The sequence below is a fragment of the Micromonas pusilla genome (assembly GCF_000151265.4).
Source record: "Micromonas pusilla CCMP1545 genomic scaffold MICPUCscaffold_6, whole genome shotgun sequence".
Taxonomy (NCBI): domain Eukaryota; kingdom Viridiplantae; phylum Chlorophyta; class Mamiellophyceae; order Mamiellales; family Mamiellaceae; genus Micromonas; species Micromonas pusilla.
This window is the reverse complement of record NW_003315887.1, coordinates 794,921-806,185: the sequence shown is the minus strand read 5'-3', so window position 1 is coordinate 806,185 and position 11,265 is coordinate 794,921. Positions and strand designations below refer to the sequence as shown.

Sequence of the window (11,265 nt, the reverse complement as noted above, 5' to 3'; positions counted from 1 at the left end):
TTTTGTTTTTTCGCGCGCGTCGCGCGCGTCGTCGTCGCGATCGCGACTCGCGACGGACGCGCGCTCGTCCTCGTACCCTTCCCCGTGCGCTTCGTACTCCTCCCACTCCGCGCGCGCGCGTCTTCGGAGCTCCTCCTCTTGCTCGCGCCGCCTCTGTTCCTCGGGCGAGGACGCGCAGTTCCCCATCCTCGCCGGGCGCCGGGCGCGCGGAACACTGGACGCGGCGTGGGGCGGAATTACGAACAGAAGAATCTCGAAGAAGAGCATCTCGGCATCGGCACCACTCCCGCTGGCGCGGGACGCGGGGAGGGATGACGACGCCGAGCTTGATGCGCATCGCGGGCTTCCGGCGGCTCTCGCGCGTCGTCTCTCACGCCGCCGCGTCGTCCTCCTCGTCGTCGCCGCCGCCGCCGTCGTCGCGTCGCGTCGCGCCGCCGTCGCACCTCGCGCCTCGCGCGACCCAGCGCCATCACCATCACCGTCACCATCTCGCGGCGGCGGCGGGACCGCCGGGACATCGCCGGCGCCGACACGGCGGCGCGAGGGCGACCGCGGACGCCGACCCCGGGGTCGCGAACCCCGGCCTCGACGCCGCGAACCTGTGCATCCGCGGCGTGAGCGTCGAGGGCGACGACGTCCGCGCCGTGCTCGCGAACGCGGGGCTCTCCCCGACGCAGGTGGACGCGGTGACGACGTCGCATCCCGACCTCGAGACGTACGACCTCGCGCGCGAGGTCGTCCCGCGCGTGAACTACCTGCGGTTCCTTCACGACAACGACCGCCTCGGCGGGGAGTCTGTCGCGGACGCGATCGCGCGTCAGCCGCATTCGCTGGAGCGGCGCTTCCACCTCGTGCACGAGTGCGAGGACTACGCGGTGGTGAACAAGCCGTGGTGCGTGCGCCTCGACACGCCGCGCGGGTGGAAAGACGCGGCCGGTAACCCGCTGAATCGATTCACGCCAAAGTACCCGGGGGACCTGAGCGTGGAGGACTGGCTCGAGGAGAGGTACCCGGGATGGGACACGGTGCGGTTCGTGCATCAGCTCGACAACGCGACGAGCGGGGTGCTGGTCGCCGCGTCGAATAAGCGCGCCGCCGGGCGCGCGGCGAAGTTGTTCCGCGAGAGAGCCGCGAGGAAGGCGTACATCGCGCTCGTGTTCGGGCACCCGCGCGAGGACGAGTGGACGTGCGATGCGAAGTTGGGGAGGGATCCGAGCGACCCGAAGGGGTTCAAGGAGCGCGTCGTCGTCGACGGCGAGGAGGAGGGCGTCGAGGGGAAAGCGTCCGAGACGAGGTTTAAAGTCCTCCAGCGAGGGACGTTCGCGCTGAGAGGGAAGCACGAGGGCGCGGACGTGAGCAAGGTCTTGGTCACGCCGATCACGGGCCGGCGGCATCAGATCCGCGTGCACCTCGCGCACGGTGGGTATCCGATCGTCGGGGACGCCGCGTACAGCGAGGACAAGGACACGTTCCGGACGTTTCTTCACGCGCACGCGTTGACGCTGCCGTTCGACGCCAAGGACGGGGGAACGAAGACGTTCACAGCCCCGGAGCCGCCGTCGTTCGCGGCGGCGATCCTGTAGCGCGACGCGCGATCGTCGAGCTAGCCTGCTAATCTCTAGTAAATCCTACGATGCAGTACGAAAGTACGCGTGTGATCATCACCCGGTCATCCAGTCCATGAAGAGCACGCCAAACGTCGCTAGGAAAAGAATAACGCCGACGACGACGTTCGCGTCCCCCCGTCGCGCGATCGTCTTCCTGAGCTCCACGTTCCCGCTCTCTATGCGCTTGGTGCTCTCTATCGCCTGCGTGTACAGCGCCTCGATCTGCGTCGCTTGCTGCTGCACGTGCGTCGCGAACAAGGACGACAACGCCGCCATCTCGAGCACCGCGCCCTCGGTTCTGCGAACTTGATCCGCGAGCCCGGCGAGCTCGTCCACGAGCTCGTTCCCCGACGTTCGCTCCTCCATCTGCTGCTGCTGCTGATGTGACGTGGTCGCTGACGTGGATGCTGACGTGTCATCATCGTACGGCGCAGGATCTGCGGCGCCGTTCGCCGACGCGGCTGAGCGCGCCGCCGCCCTCGGCGCGCGGCGGCGGCGGCGCTCCGCCTCGTCCAGCACGCTCTTGAACCGAACCTCGCGGCACTGGTCGAACAGCGCGGCGACGCGCTGTAAGTGCTCGGTCACGATCAGCACGACGCCGTGCAGGTGCGCGACGGACTGCGTCCCCTCCCGCCCCGGCGTCGACGCGGTCTCCTCCACGGTGGATCGTAACATCGCGATGTGCGCCTGGCACGCGCGGACGCTGAGGCGCACCTCGGACTCGATCCCGTCCCTGACCGCGTCCGCGTCTTTGCTCTCCCTGAGGTAGTCCACGCGGTGTTTCGCGAGGAAAACGCGCAGCTCGCGGACGAGCGACAGCGCGTCGTGCGCGGCTTTCAACACCGGCGAGCGCGCGCTCGGGGGCGGCAATCCCACCGCGGCGACGCTCGCCTCCGCGCGCGTCGGCGAGAGCCGGCGCGTCGACACCGCGGCATCCCTCGCGGCCTCGCGGAAAGACGCCGTCGCGTCCATGTCGCCGCCCGTCCCGACCCGCGCGCCGCCCTGCGGTGCTCCCGGAGGAGTGCGCGAGGGGAAGGAGAGCGCGCGCCCTAAACGACTGATGAGAGAAACTCGAGGCCGCGGGACTGGGCGCGCGCGTGACGCGGACTTCCCGCGAGATTTTATTCGAACGTCGCTTCACTCCTCGAGCGCGCGCGAGCGCGTGCCACGATCGGCGCGCGGCGTGCGACGTCGCGGCGTCCGTGAGGGGGGACCGCGCGCGACCGCGGCGACGGCCGCGCGGCGCGGGCGCGGCATCGCGTCGCGATAAGACAGCCTCGGGAGGACCGACGAACAGACGAATAATAATATCTTCTCCCGCCAGATGGCTTGCGCGACCGCGGTCCGCGCGCGCGTCGCGGCGGCTCCCGCGCCGTCGAGCCGTCGCGCCGCGCGTCCCCGCGACGCACTCCGCCCTCCGCGCGCGATATCCGGCGCGCGTCACGACGTCCCGCACTTCGAACCGCGATGGGCGGTCGGTCTCCGTCGGTCGGACCCGTCGTTCGCCGCGTGGCTCGCGCAGCTCACGAACGCGGTCGAGTCCGGGACGTGGAGCGCGGTGCCCATCCTCCTCAAGTTCCCCGCCGCGGAGCCGGAGATGGTCCTCCACATCGCCGCCGGGCACGGCCAAGGGCAGCTCGTGGAGAAGATCCTCGCGCGGCGCGACGACGCCTCCGGAATGCGCGCGGTGCGCATGGACTGCGCGGCGGCGAGAGGCGCGGCTGTGGCCGCCGCGGCCAGGGGCCACGCGGAAGTGCTCGCCTCTCTGCTCGACGCCGGGTTAGACCCCAACGCCGTGGACGAGCACGACACGAGCGCGCTTCTCGCGGCGTCGGGCGCGTCCGACGTCGTCGCGTCGCCGTCGTCGTGCGTCGAGTGCGTCTCGATGTTGTTACGCGCGGGCGCCGATCCCGACGCGAACGCGTCGCGGAAAGGGTGGAAGCCCATCTTCGCCGCGTCGAAAACGGGATCGCGGGAGATCGTCCAGCTCCTCATCGACCACGGCGCCGACTACGCGGTGAGGTACCACAACGGGAAGACGCCGCTGTACTGCGCCGCGGAGTGGGGGCGGACGGAGGCGGTGAAGGCGCTCATCGAGAACGGCGCGGACCCGGCGGCGGCGGCGGATCGGCTCTCGACGTCGTGGGAGGGATGCGCGACTCGCGGGGAAAACTGCGGCGCGTCCGGACGGGGCGTGCTTCCCGCGGAGGTCGCGGCGATGAACGGGCACTTGGACGTCGCCGCGGTGTTGAGCGAGGCCACGGCGAGGGCGGAGGGCGGGGGGAGGTTCGCGTCGTGCGAGCTGAAGGGCGCGGCGACGGACGCGAGGAGGAAGAACGTCCGCGGCGCCGAGAGTTGGTGACGACGACGGATCGATCTCGAGCGCCCGTGTGATAGACTAGTCGTAGCCGCGCGCGAGAGCGAAACTGAAAAGTAAATATCGTCGATGTTGCGTTACAAAGAGCGAGCTACAGCTATGGCGATGCCTGTTGGTACACGTCCGCCCGCGGTCGGGAGGGAAAAGAATAATCTCATCAACGCGTCGAAATCAACGAATGATGTCGTTCCCCCACCCCTCGGGCGCTTCCTCCTGGACGTTGAACGTCGCCTCCGTCCAGCACCGCGCGGCGACTCCGGTGGTGTCGTATATGAACCGCTCTGCGCGCTTCAAAACCCCGCTCCCGTCCAGCGCGTCGTTCCACCACCCCGACACGATGCAGTACCTCCCCTCGAACGGCGGCTTGTGGTGCTGCCCGTGCGCCTTGCGAGAGATGACCAACCCGGCGTCTTGCGCCGCTATCACCAGCGCCGGGAGCTCGGACTTCTTCGCGTGCGACCACGCGTGGAACTGCTGCGACAGCACGACCATGCTGCAGAAGACACCCATGAACACGCACGCGTTCGGACCCAAATCGGGCGTCAGCAGCAGCGGGATGGTCACGCAGCTCGTCGCCGGGCACGTCGTGTGCGTGTTGTTGGCGAACTGCCGCTTCGTGATCGTCCACGGGTACTTGTGATGGCCCTGGAACGCGTCGATGACGTCGCCCATCACCGGCGTCTGCTTACTGCCGTAGTTGTCCACGCTCCAGTGGAAGATGCCCGTGCCGAGGTCGGAGAGCCACCACGCCCCGACCGCGGCGGCGAGGAGGGAGGCGTACGCGAGCGGATCGTCGCCGCCGCCCGACGCGAGAATATTCTCGTGGACGCCCACGACGCCGCGCGCGCAGAGCGCCGCGCACGAGCCGAAGAGGATCGACGTCTGCAGGCGCTGCTCGGGCGTGCTGATGAACGCCGCGGGGTCTTGCACGGGCGCGCCGCCCATGGCCTGACGAGGAGAGCGAGAGAGAGAGAGGGGGCGAGCGGCGAGGTGAGCGACGGAGGAGGGAGGAGGTTCGGCGATCGGTCTGGTCGCGACGTCATCGAGGAGCGACGCGTTGGAGACGAGCGAGGACGCACCGCGATCGTGCGTCGCAGCGTCTCCGCGGTGTCGCGCTCGACCATCGCCGCGCGGAGGTCCTGGTCCGCGTCCACGCTGCCGCTGATCTCGTCCACGCTCCCGAAGTCGATGCTCCCGTTCGGTGGCGAGTACACTCGCGTCGTCGTGGACGCCGCGCGTTTCGCGATTGGCGCGCGCGCGGGCGCGCTCGACCGCGCGCGCGTCGCGGAGACGCGCGCGGTGATCTTAGCGGTGTGCATGACGTTCATCGCGACGCTCATCGTTTCGCGTGCGGTCTCGAGAGAGCGTCCGCGCGTCGTGTTGTGACGCGCGTCGCGACGGTCCGCGTGCCTATCCGCGGTCGACGACGTGGCAGCACCGCGCGCGATCGGGAGGCTCACATTCAACGAACCCACCGACCGACCGGCGAAGCAACGGGGATCGGTTTCAGGAATTTTACGTTTCGCGTCGTGGTCGTCGTCGTCGTCGTCGTCGTTCGTCACAACACGCCGCGCGCCCATCCTGCTCTATCTACGTCGTTCGTCTACCTACAACTCCCCCTCTCCCCACCGCGACCGTCGCCTCAACCGCCGGTGCACCTCCTCGGACAACTCGCGCACGCGGCTCGTCGTGCGCTCCCGTATCTCCCCCGCGTGCCCGGTGACCGCCTCCAGAACGTCTTCGATCATCTCCACGTTGCCCATGATGTTCACGTGATCGCCGCTGTACCGCCCCTCTTGTATGCCCCAGCCGGACTTGTGCTCGTACTCCCTGATCGTGATCGGTATCCGCGCCGGGTTCAGCGCGTCGTCGCGTCGCCACCCTCTCGCGCACATGTACCCCAAGGAGACGAGAGGAATGCTGCCGTCGCCGTCCGTGAGAATGACGCCGCGGTCGACGCCGTTCCCGTGGACGGAGACGTCCAGCGCGAACGGTCGGTCCGTGTTGTTCGGTCGGTGGACGTAATGATACGCCCGCTCCGTCGGTTTCCCGACGCCGTACAGACACAGAATTCTGAGCTTCTTCGCGTTCGGGAGCGCGTCGACGAGCGGGTCTCCGAACGTCACGGGGTCAACCCCGCCCCCGCCGCGGCGACCGCGGTCCCCGAGCAACACTCTCCGGTAGTCCTTCGCGTTCCGGGGATGATCCTCGCCGTGTCGCTCGAATAGCAGTCGCAGCGCGGACGCGATCGTGAGGTTGTACGGCGGCGACGCGTCCTCGTCCGTCTCGTTCCCGGCGTCCGCGCCCGCGCCGTCGGCGTCTTTTTTCGTTCGCACGGAGAGGAAGTGCCGCAACGCGCCCACTTTCGCGTCGCCGTCGTCGTCGTCGCCTCGAACGATCGTGTCCGGGGACCCGTCCGCGTCGGTGCCGCCCCATATCCTCGACCCACCTCTGGGCAGCATCGACCACATCGAACCCCACGTCCGGAACGTCTGCGCCGCGCTGCCGAACGTCCCGCTCACGAAGCTCCCGGCGGTGAGTCCTAATAAACCCTCGAGCTGACCTAACAGCGCGGTGTCGCGCATCTCCCCGGAGAGAAGCGACGGGACCGCTTTCGGGATGCCTAACATCGGCCCCGCGATGTTGACGTACACCGCGACGTGTTTATCCGTCCACTTGTTCCCGCCCCCGCCGCCGCCCTTATTCGTCGGCGTCTCGACCCATCGAAGGAAATACCGCGTGAGCTGATCGCCGTACGAGTGCGCGAGCACCGCGACCGGGACGCCGTGCAGGCTCACCATCGTCTCGATAGACGCTTTCAGACGCGTGAAGTAGCCGTCGCGCTCCTGCAGCGCGTGCGGGGAGAGCCGCCAATCGTACGGCGCCGCGTGGAGGGTGTTCACGTCGTACCCCACGGCGCCCAAATTTTCGATGATCTTCCCCCACACGAAATACCCCGGAACGAACCAGTCCACCGCCTCTAACCCGGTCACCGCCCTGAGCTTGATCCCCGGCGGGTCGATCCCGGTCGTGGGGTCCAACCGCATGTGCTGCATCCAGCACGCGCGGTCGGTGAAGTACGCCCGCGCCATCGCGGGCGTGCCCCACATCCGCTGCCGGAAAAAATGCTTCCCGCATCGCAGCCCCTCCCACAGCTCCAACCCGCTCGAGACGAACCCGGGGACGATGACGACCGGGTGCTTCGGTCGCCGCCCGCGCGCGTACGCGAGCTGCCCGGGGAGAGGGACGCTGCTCAGCGCGGACGTGTTCAGCGCCGGGAGTTCGTTCAGCGAGTGTAGCGTGCTGTTCAGCCACGTCGGTATGGAGCGCTCCACGCGCGATTGCATCGACTCCGGATAGATGTAGTGCGCGTAGTACGGCCGCACGTAGAACAGGAAGCACATCCCGGCGAGGAAGAACGCGACGCGGCTGAGGAGGATCCTGAGGAATATGAACCGCTTCTTCATCGATCGCACGCTGACGTACTTCACCGGGGACTTGACTCCTCGCGCGCCGCCTCGACGCGCTTTCGACGGCGAGGGCGATCTCGCCCCCGCCCTCGATTTCGTCTCCAGCGCGTCGTCGTCCGACGCGACGGCGGGGTTCCCCCGTCGTCGCGTCGGCTTGGGCGCGTCGTCCGCGGCCGTCGCGGACGCGCGGGGCATCGGTCCCGACGCCGACGCGACCCGTGCGCCGTGCGCGAGCGGGTGTGCGCGCGCGAAGACGCGGGCGCCCCTCGGGGCGCGCGATGCTGAGATCGACGTTTTCCGTGACGTGCTGTGAACAGCGCGCGCCGCGCCGGTTCGACTCCCAACGCCTTTTCGTCCAACCCCGACGCGACGTGCGCGCGACGCACATCACGCGCGCGCGAGCGAGACGCGCGCGAGCGCCCGAGCGAGCTCGCGAGAACCTCTCGATACCTGGACGCGCGCGAGATGGTCGTCATCCTCGACGAGGTCCCCGAGCGACCCGCCTCCGCGGCGTCGCGAGGGGACGTTCCCGATCTCGGGAACGAAGAATCTGCGGAGGCGGCGCGCGCGAAAGGCAACGCCGCGTTCAAGGATGGGGACATGGCGACCGCGGCGTCGATGTACACGGACGCGCTCGCGCGCGTTCACGCGCCGAGCGAGATGGCGGCGCAGATCCTCGGGAACCGATCCGCGGCGTACGTCGCGCTCGGAAGAAACAAGGACGCGAGGAACGACGCGACGCGATGCGTCGAGTTGTCCCCGGAAGGGTCTTCGTACGCGGCCAAGGCGCGGTTCCGGCTCGGGAACGCGCATCACGCGTGCGGCGATCACATGGAGGCGCAGAGCGCGTACCGCGACGCGCTCGAGCACGCGCCGAGGGACAAGGCGATCTTGAAGAAGCTCGCGGAGGTCAGCCGCGAGTTGGGGAAAAAAATACGAGAGGAGAACGAAGCCGCCGCCAGAGCGCCGCCGAGGCCGCCGCCGCAAAAGGCGACGATCCAATTGGGCAACGCGGCGCTCAAAGAAGGAAGGTTCGAGGACGCGCTCGCGATTTACGATGCAGCCCCGCCGCCGAGCGAGGAACGCAAGAATCGATACCTCACGAACCGATCGCACGCGTTGTACGAGCTCGGGAGGTACGATGAAGCCGTCGACGCCGCGCGCGAGTGCACGTCCCTCGATCCCGATTACGTCAAAGGGTGGTTTTGGCTCGGCAAGGCGCTCGAAGCCGTCGCGATCGACTCGAAGAATCTGGAAGCCGCGAGGCGAGCGTACAACGCGTTCGCTCAGTGTTTGCGTCGAGACCCAGAAAACGTGCACTTGAAAGAAGCCGCGGAGCGGACGAGGGAATTCAGGGACACGTGCGAGACGCTCCTCGCCGCCGCCGCCGCCGCCGCCGCGGGGAAGACGCCGCCGCGGGACGACGCGAAGAAGGCGTGGAAGGTCGAAGTCATCGGGGAGGAGGAGGACGCGAAGAAGAAGAAGAAGAAGAAGAAGGAGGACGCGGTGAAGAACGAAGCGAAGGACGAGACCATCGCGGAGACCGCCGCCGCCGCCAAGGCGAAAGCGGATGCGGACAAAGCCGTCGTCAAGGCGAAGGCGGAGGCGGACAAAGCCGCCGCCAAGGCTGAAGCGGAGGCGGAAAAAGCCGCCGCCAAGGCGAAAGCGGAGGCGGAAAAAGCCGCCGCCGCCAAGGCGAAAGCCGAGGCGGAAAAAGCCGCCGCTGAAAAGGCGATGGCGGAGGCGGTAAAAGCCGCCGCTGAAAAGGCGGAGGCCATCCATATCGCGCTTCGAATCGCGGAGGAGAAGGCGGCCGCGGAAGCGGCCGCCGCCAAGGCGAAAGCGGAAGCGGAAGCGAACGCGAAGGAGAAAACCGCCGACCCGACGGACCCGGAACCGGAACCGGACGCGGAGACGGAGCCTGACCCGGCCAAGGCGGCGAAGAAGAAAGCCGCGTACGCGAAGAAACGCGCGGCGAAGAAACGCGCGAAGGAGGTGACCTTGTCCGGCGACGCCGCCGCCGCGGTCGCCGCCGCCGCCTCGGAGGTGGGCGGCGAGTGGGTCGTCGTGAACCCGGACTCGGAGGACGGACCGCCGCCGCCGCCGCCGAGAGTCGAGCCGAGCGCGGAGGATCTTCTGAGGGCGCCGACGGTGGCGACGGCGTCTTTCGAAGCCCTCCGCGGTCGCGTGGACGAGGCCTCGAACGACGCGTTCGCGACGTTCCGCGCGTCCGTGCGAGCGCACGGATGCGCGGTCGTGACGCTCCCGCCCAAGCTCGCGTCGTTCAAAGCGTTCGCCGTCGCCGCGGACGCCGCGCGCGCGTTTTTCCGTCAAGACTTGAAGATTAAAGCGCACCACAAGCCAGTGGGCGCGTCCTCGCGTCTGGGGTTCAGGACCCCGAGAGACGCGCTCCCTCACGCGGTCGCGTGCGCCGGCGATGGCGTGAAGACCGGCGTGAGGTTCAAACGAGACGAGAGAGATCACGAGAGCTTCGTCATCGGCGACGAGCACGACCGGTGGTTCGCGTGGCCCGGGGGGAACGCCAAAGAGGACGCGCCTCTGTTTGATTTCAAAAGGAAGACCGTGGACGCGCACGTTCTGCTGCATCGCATCGCGGTGAGCGCGGGGGACGCGCTCATGCGCGACGTCGTGGAGATGGACGACGATTTCGAGACGAAGACCGCGGAGTGCGCGACGTCGTCCTGGTACGCGCGGACGACGTTCGTGCACCGCCCGGCGCCGGCGGCGAGAGAGGCGGGGCCGGGAGACGACGCCGACGCCGACGCCGACGCCGACGCCGACGCCGTGCTCAGGGCTGCCGCCGCGAGCGTCGTGACGGCGGTTCGCGCGGAAGAAGAGCCGACGTTCGTGACGATCATTCCGTGGCTCGACGCCGTCGTCGCGCCAGTGAACCTCCCGAACGGCGAAGTCTTCGAGTGGCCTCCGAAAGCGGCTCGCGGCGGCGGCGGCGGCGGAGGAGACGTCGAAGACGCGTTCCTCGTCGTCTCCGGGACGATGATGCGCGACCTCGCGCGCGGGGTGTACCCCGCTCCGTTCGTGAGACACGAGCGCGCGGCGGAGGACGACCGCGCGGGCGTGTACGTGAACTACAGGGCGTGAGCGCGCGGCGGGACGACGGGTGTGCCTACGAGAACAGAAGTGACTGGATTTTTTTTTACCGAGATCAACAGCAACGAAACAGAGCTTCGAGCAGACACCACACCGCACTCGCGCGCCAGGCACATGCACGCGTCGCTCGCGTCCGCGCGCGTATCGATAGGCTCGCGCGGGCGCTCGCGCGTCTGCCGCCCCGCCGACGCCCGCGGAGCGTCGAACCCACGCCGCGCGGCGTCGTTCGCATCCGGCAGAGCGTCGATCGATGTGAGGTGCCAACTCGACGTCGACGCGACGCGACGCGCCTGCTCTGTCGCCGCGGCGCTTATTCTCGCGGTCTCGACCGCGTTCGACGCGAGCGCGTTCGTCCCGATCAAAGGATGCGGCGACCCGGGGTCGCCGTACGACACGGGCGTGGTCCTCGAGCAGAGCGCTGGCGGGGAGAGCGACGACGGGAGAAAACTCGCGAACTGCACGAAACTCTATCAGCCCGCGAGGGACGCGGAGCGAAGGGCGGTCGCCGCCGCGAAGCAGGGGAAGGGCGGGGGCGCGGATGAGACGCGCGGGGGCGATGCGAAGTCCACGCCGGCGGCGTCCTACGACTCGTCGGCGATAGAACCTAGCTAGAGCCTTGTAGCGAGCGAAGCGATGAAGCGATTATTTTTCGCGTTGTTTGCACTGCCGAGCCGAACTGAAC

The 11,265-nt window shown here is 68.5% G+C and overlaps 6 protein-coding genes across 6 annotated transcripts; 3 read left to right on the top strand and 3 right to left on the bottom strand.

Moving 5' to 3' along the window:
- Positions 1–311: 311 nt before the first annotated feature.
- Positions 312–1,583, top strand: MICPUCDRAFT_58908 (pseudouridine synthase; the record flags this gene model as incomplete). The annotated part of the gene is made up of 1 exon (XM_003059499.1): positions 312–1,583. One exon carries the CDS (start codon positions 312–314, stop codon positions 1,581–1,583), a length of 1,272 nt encoding a protein of 423 aa, XP_003059545.1.
- A 78-nt stretch (positions 1,584–1,661) lies between these two features.
- On the bottom strand, positions 1,662–2,579 carry MICPUCDRAFT_40269 (uncharacterized protein; the record flags this gene model as incomplete). The annotated part of the gene is made up of 1 exon (XM_003059194.1): positions 1,662–2,579. One exon carries the CDS (start codon positions 2,577–2,579, stop codon positions 1,662–1,664), a length of 918 nt encoding a protein of 305 aa, XP_003059240.1.
- A 352-nt stretch (positions 2,580–2,931) lies between these two features.
- On the top strand, positions 2,932–3,969 carry MICPUCDRAFT_58906 (ankyrin repeat protein; the record flags this gene model as incomplete). Its single annotated transcript, XM_003059498.1, has 1 exon — positions 2,932–3,969. The coding sequence occupies one exon, from the start codon at positions 2,932–2,934 to the stop codon at positions 3,967–3,969; it is 1,038 nt and encodes a 345-aa protein (XP_003059544.1).
- A 186-nt stretch (positions 3,970–4,155) lies between these two features.
- Positions 4,156–5,312, bottom strand: MICPUCDRAFT_58905 (uncharacterized protein; the record flags this gene model as incomplete). The annotated part of the gene is made up of 2 exons (XM_003059193.1): positions 4,156–4,932; positions 5,064–5,312. The coding sequence occupies 2 exons, from the start codon at positions 5,310–5,312 to the stop codon at positions 4,156–4,158; spliced, it is 1,026 nt and encodes a 341-aa protein (XP_003059239.1).
- Positions 5,313–5,522: 210 nt separating this feature from the next.
- On the bottom strand, positions 5,523–8,018 carry MICPUCDRAFT_58904 (lecithin:cholesterol acyltransferase). Its single transcript, XM_003059192.1, has one exon. It carries the CDS (start codon positions 7,647–7,649, stop codon positions 5,592–5,594), a length of 2,058 nt encoding a protein of 685 aa, XP_003059238.1. The 5' UTR covers positions 7,650–8,018; the 3' UTR covers positions 5,523–5,591.
- Positions 7,226–11,195, top strand: MICPUCDRAFT_58903 (uncharacterized protein; the record flags this gene model as incomplete). Its single annotated transcript, XM_003059497.1, has 2 exons — positions 7,226–10,552; positions 10,646–11,195. The coding sequence occupies exons 1-2, from the start codon at positions 7,920–7,922 to the stop codon at positions 11,193–11,195; spliced, it is 3,183 nt and encodes a 1,060-aa protein (XP_003059543.1). The 5' UTR covers positions 7,226–7,919.
- Between the last annotated feature and the right edge of the window lie 70 nt (positions 11,196–11,265).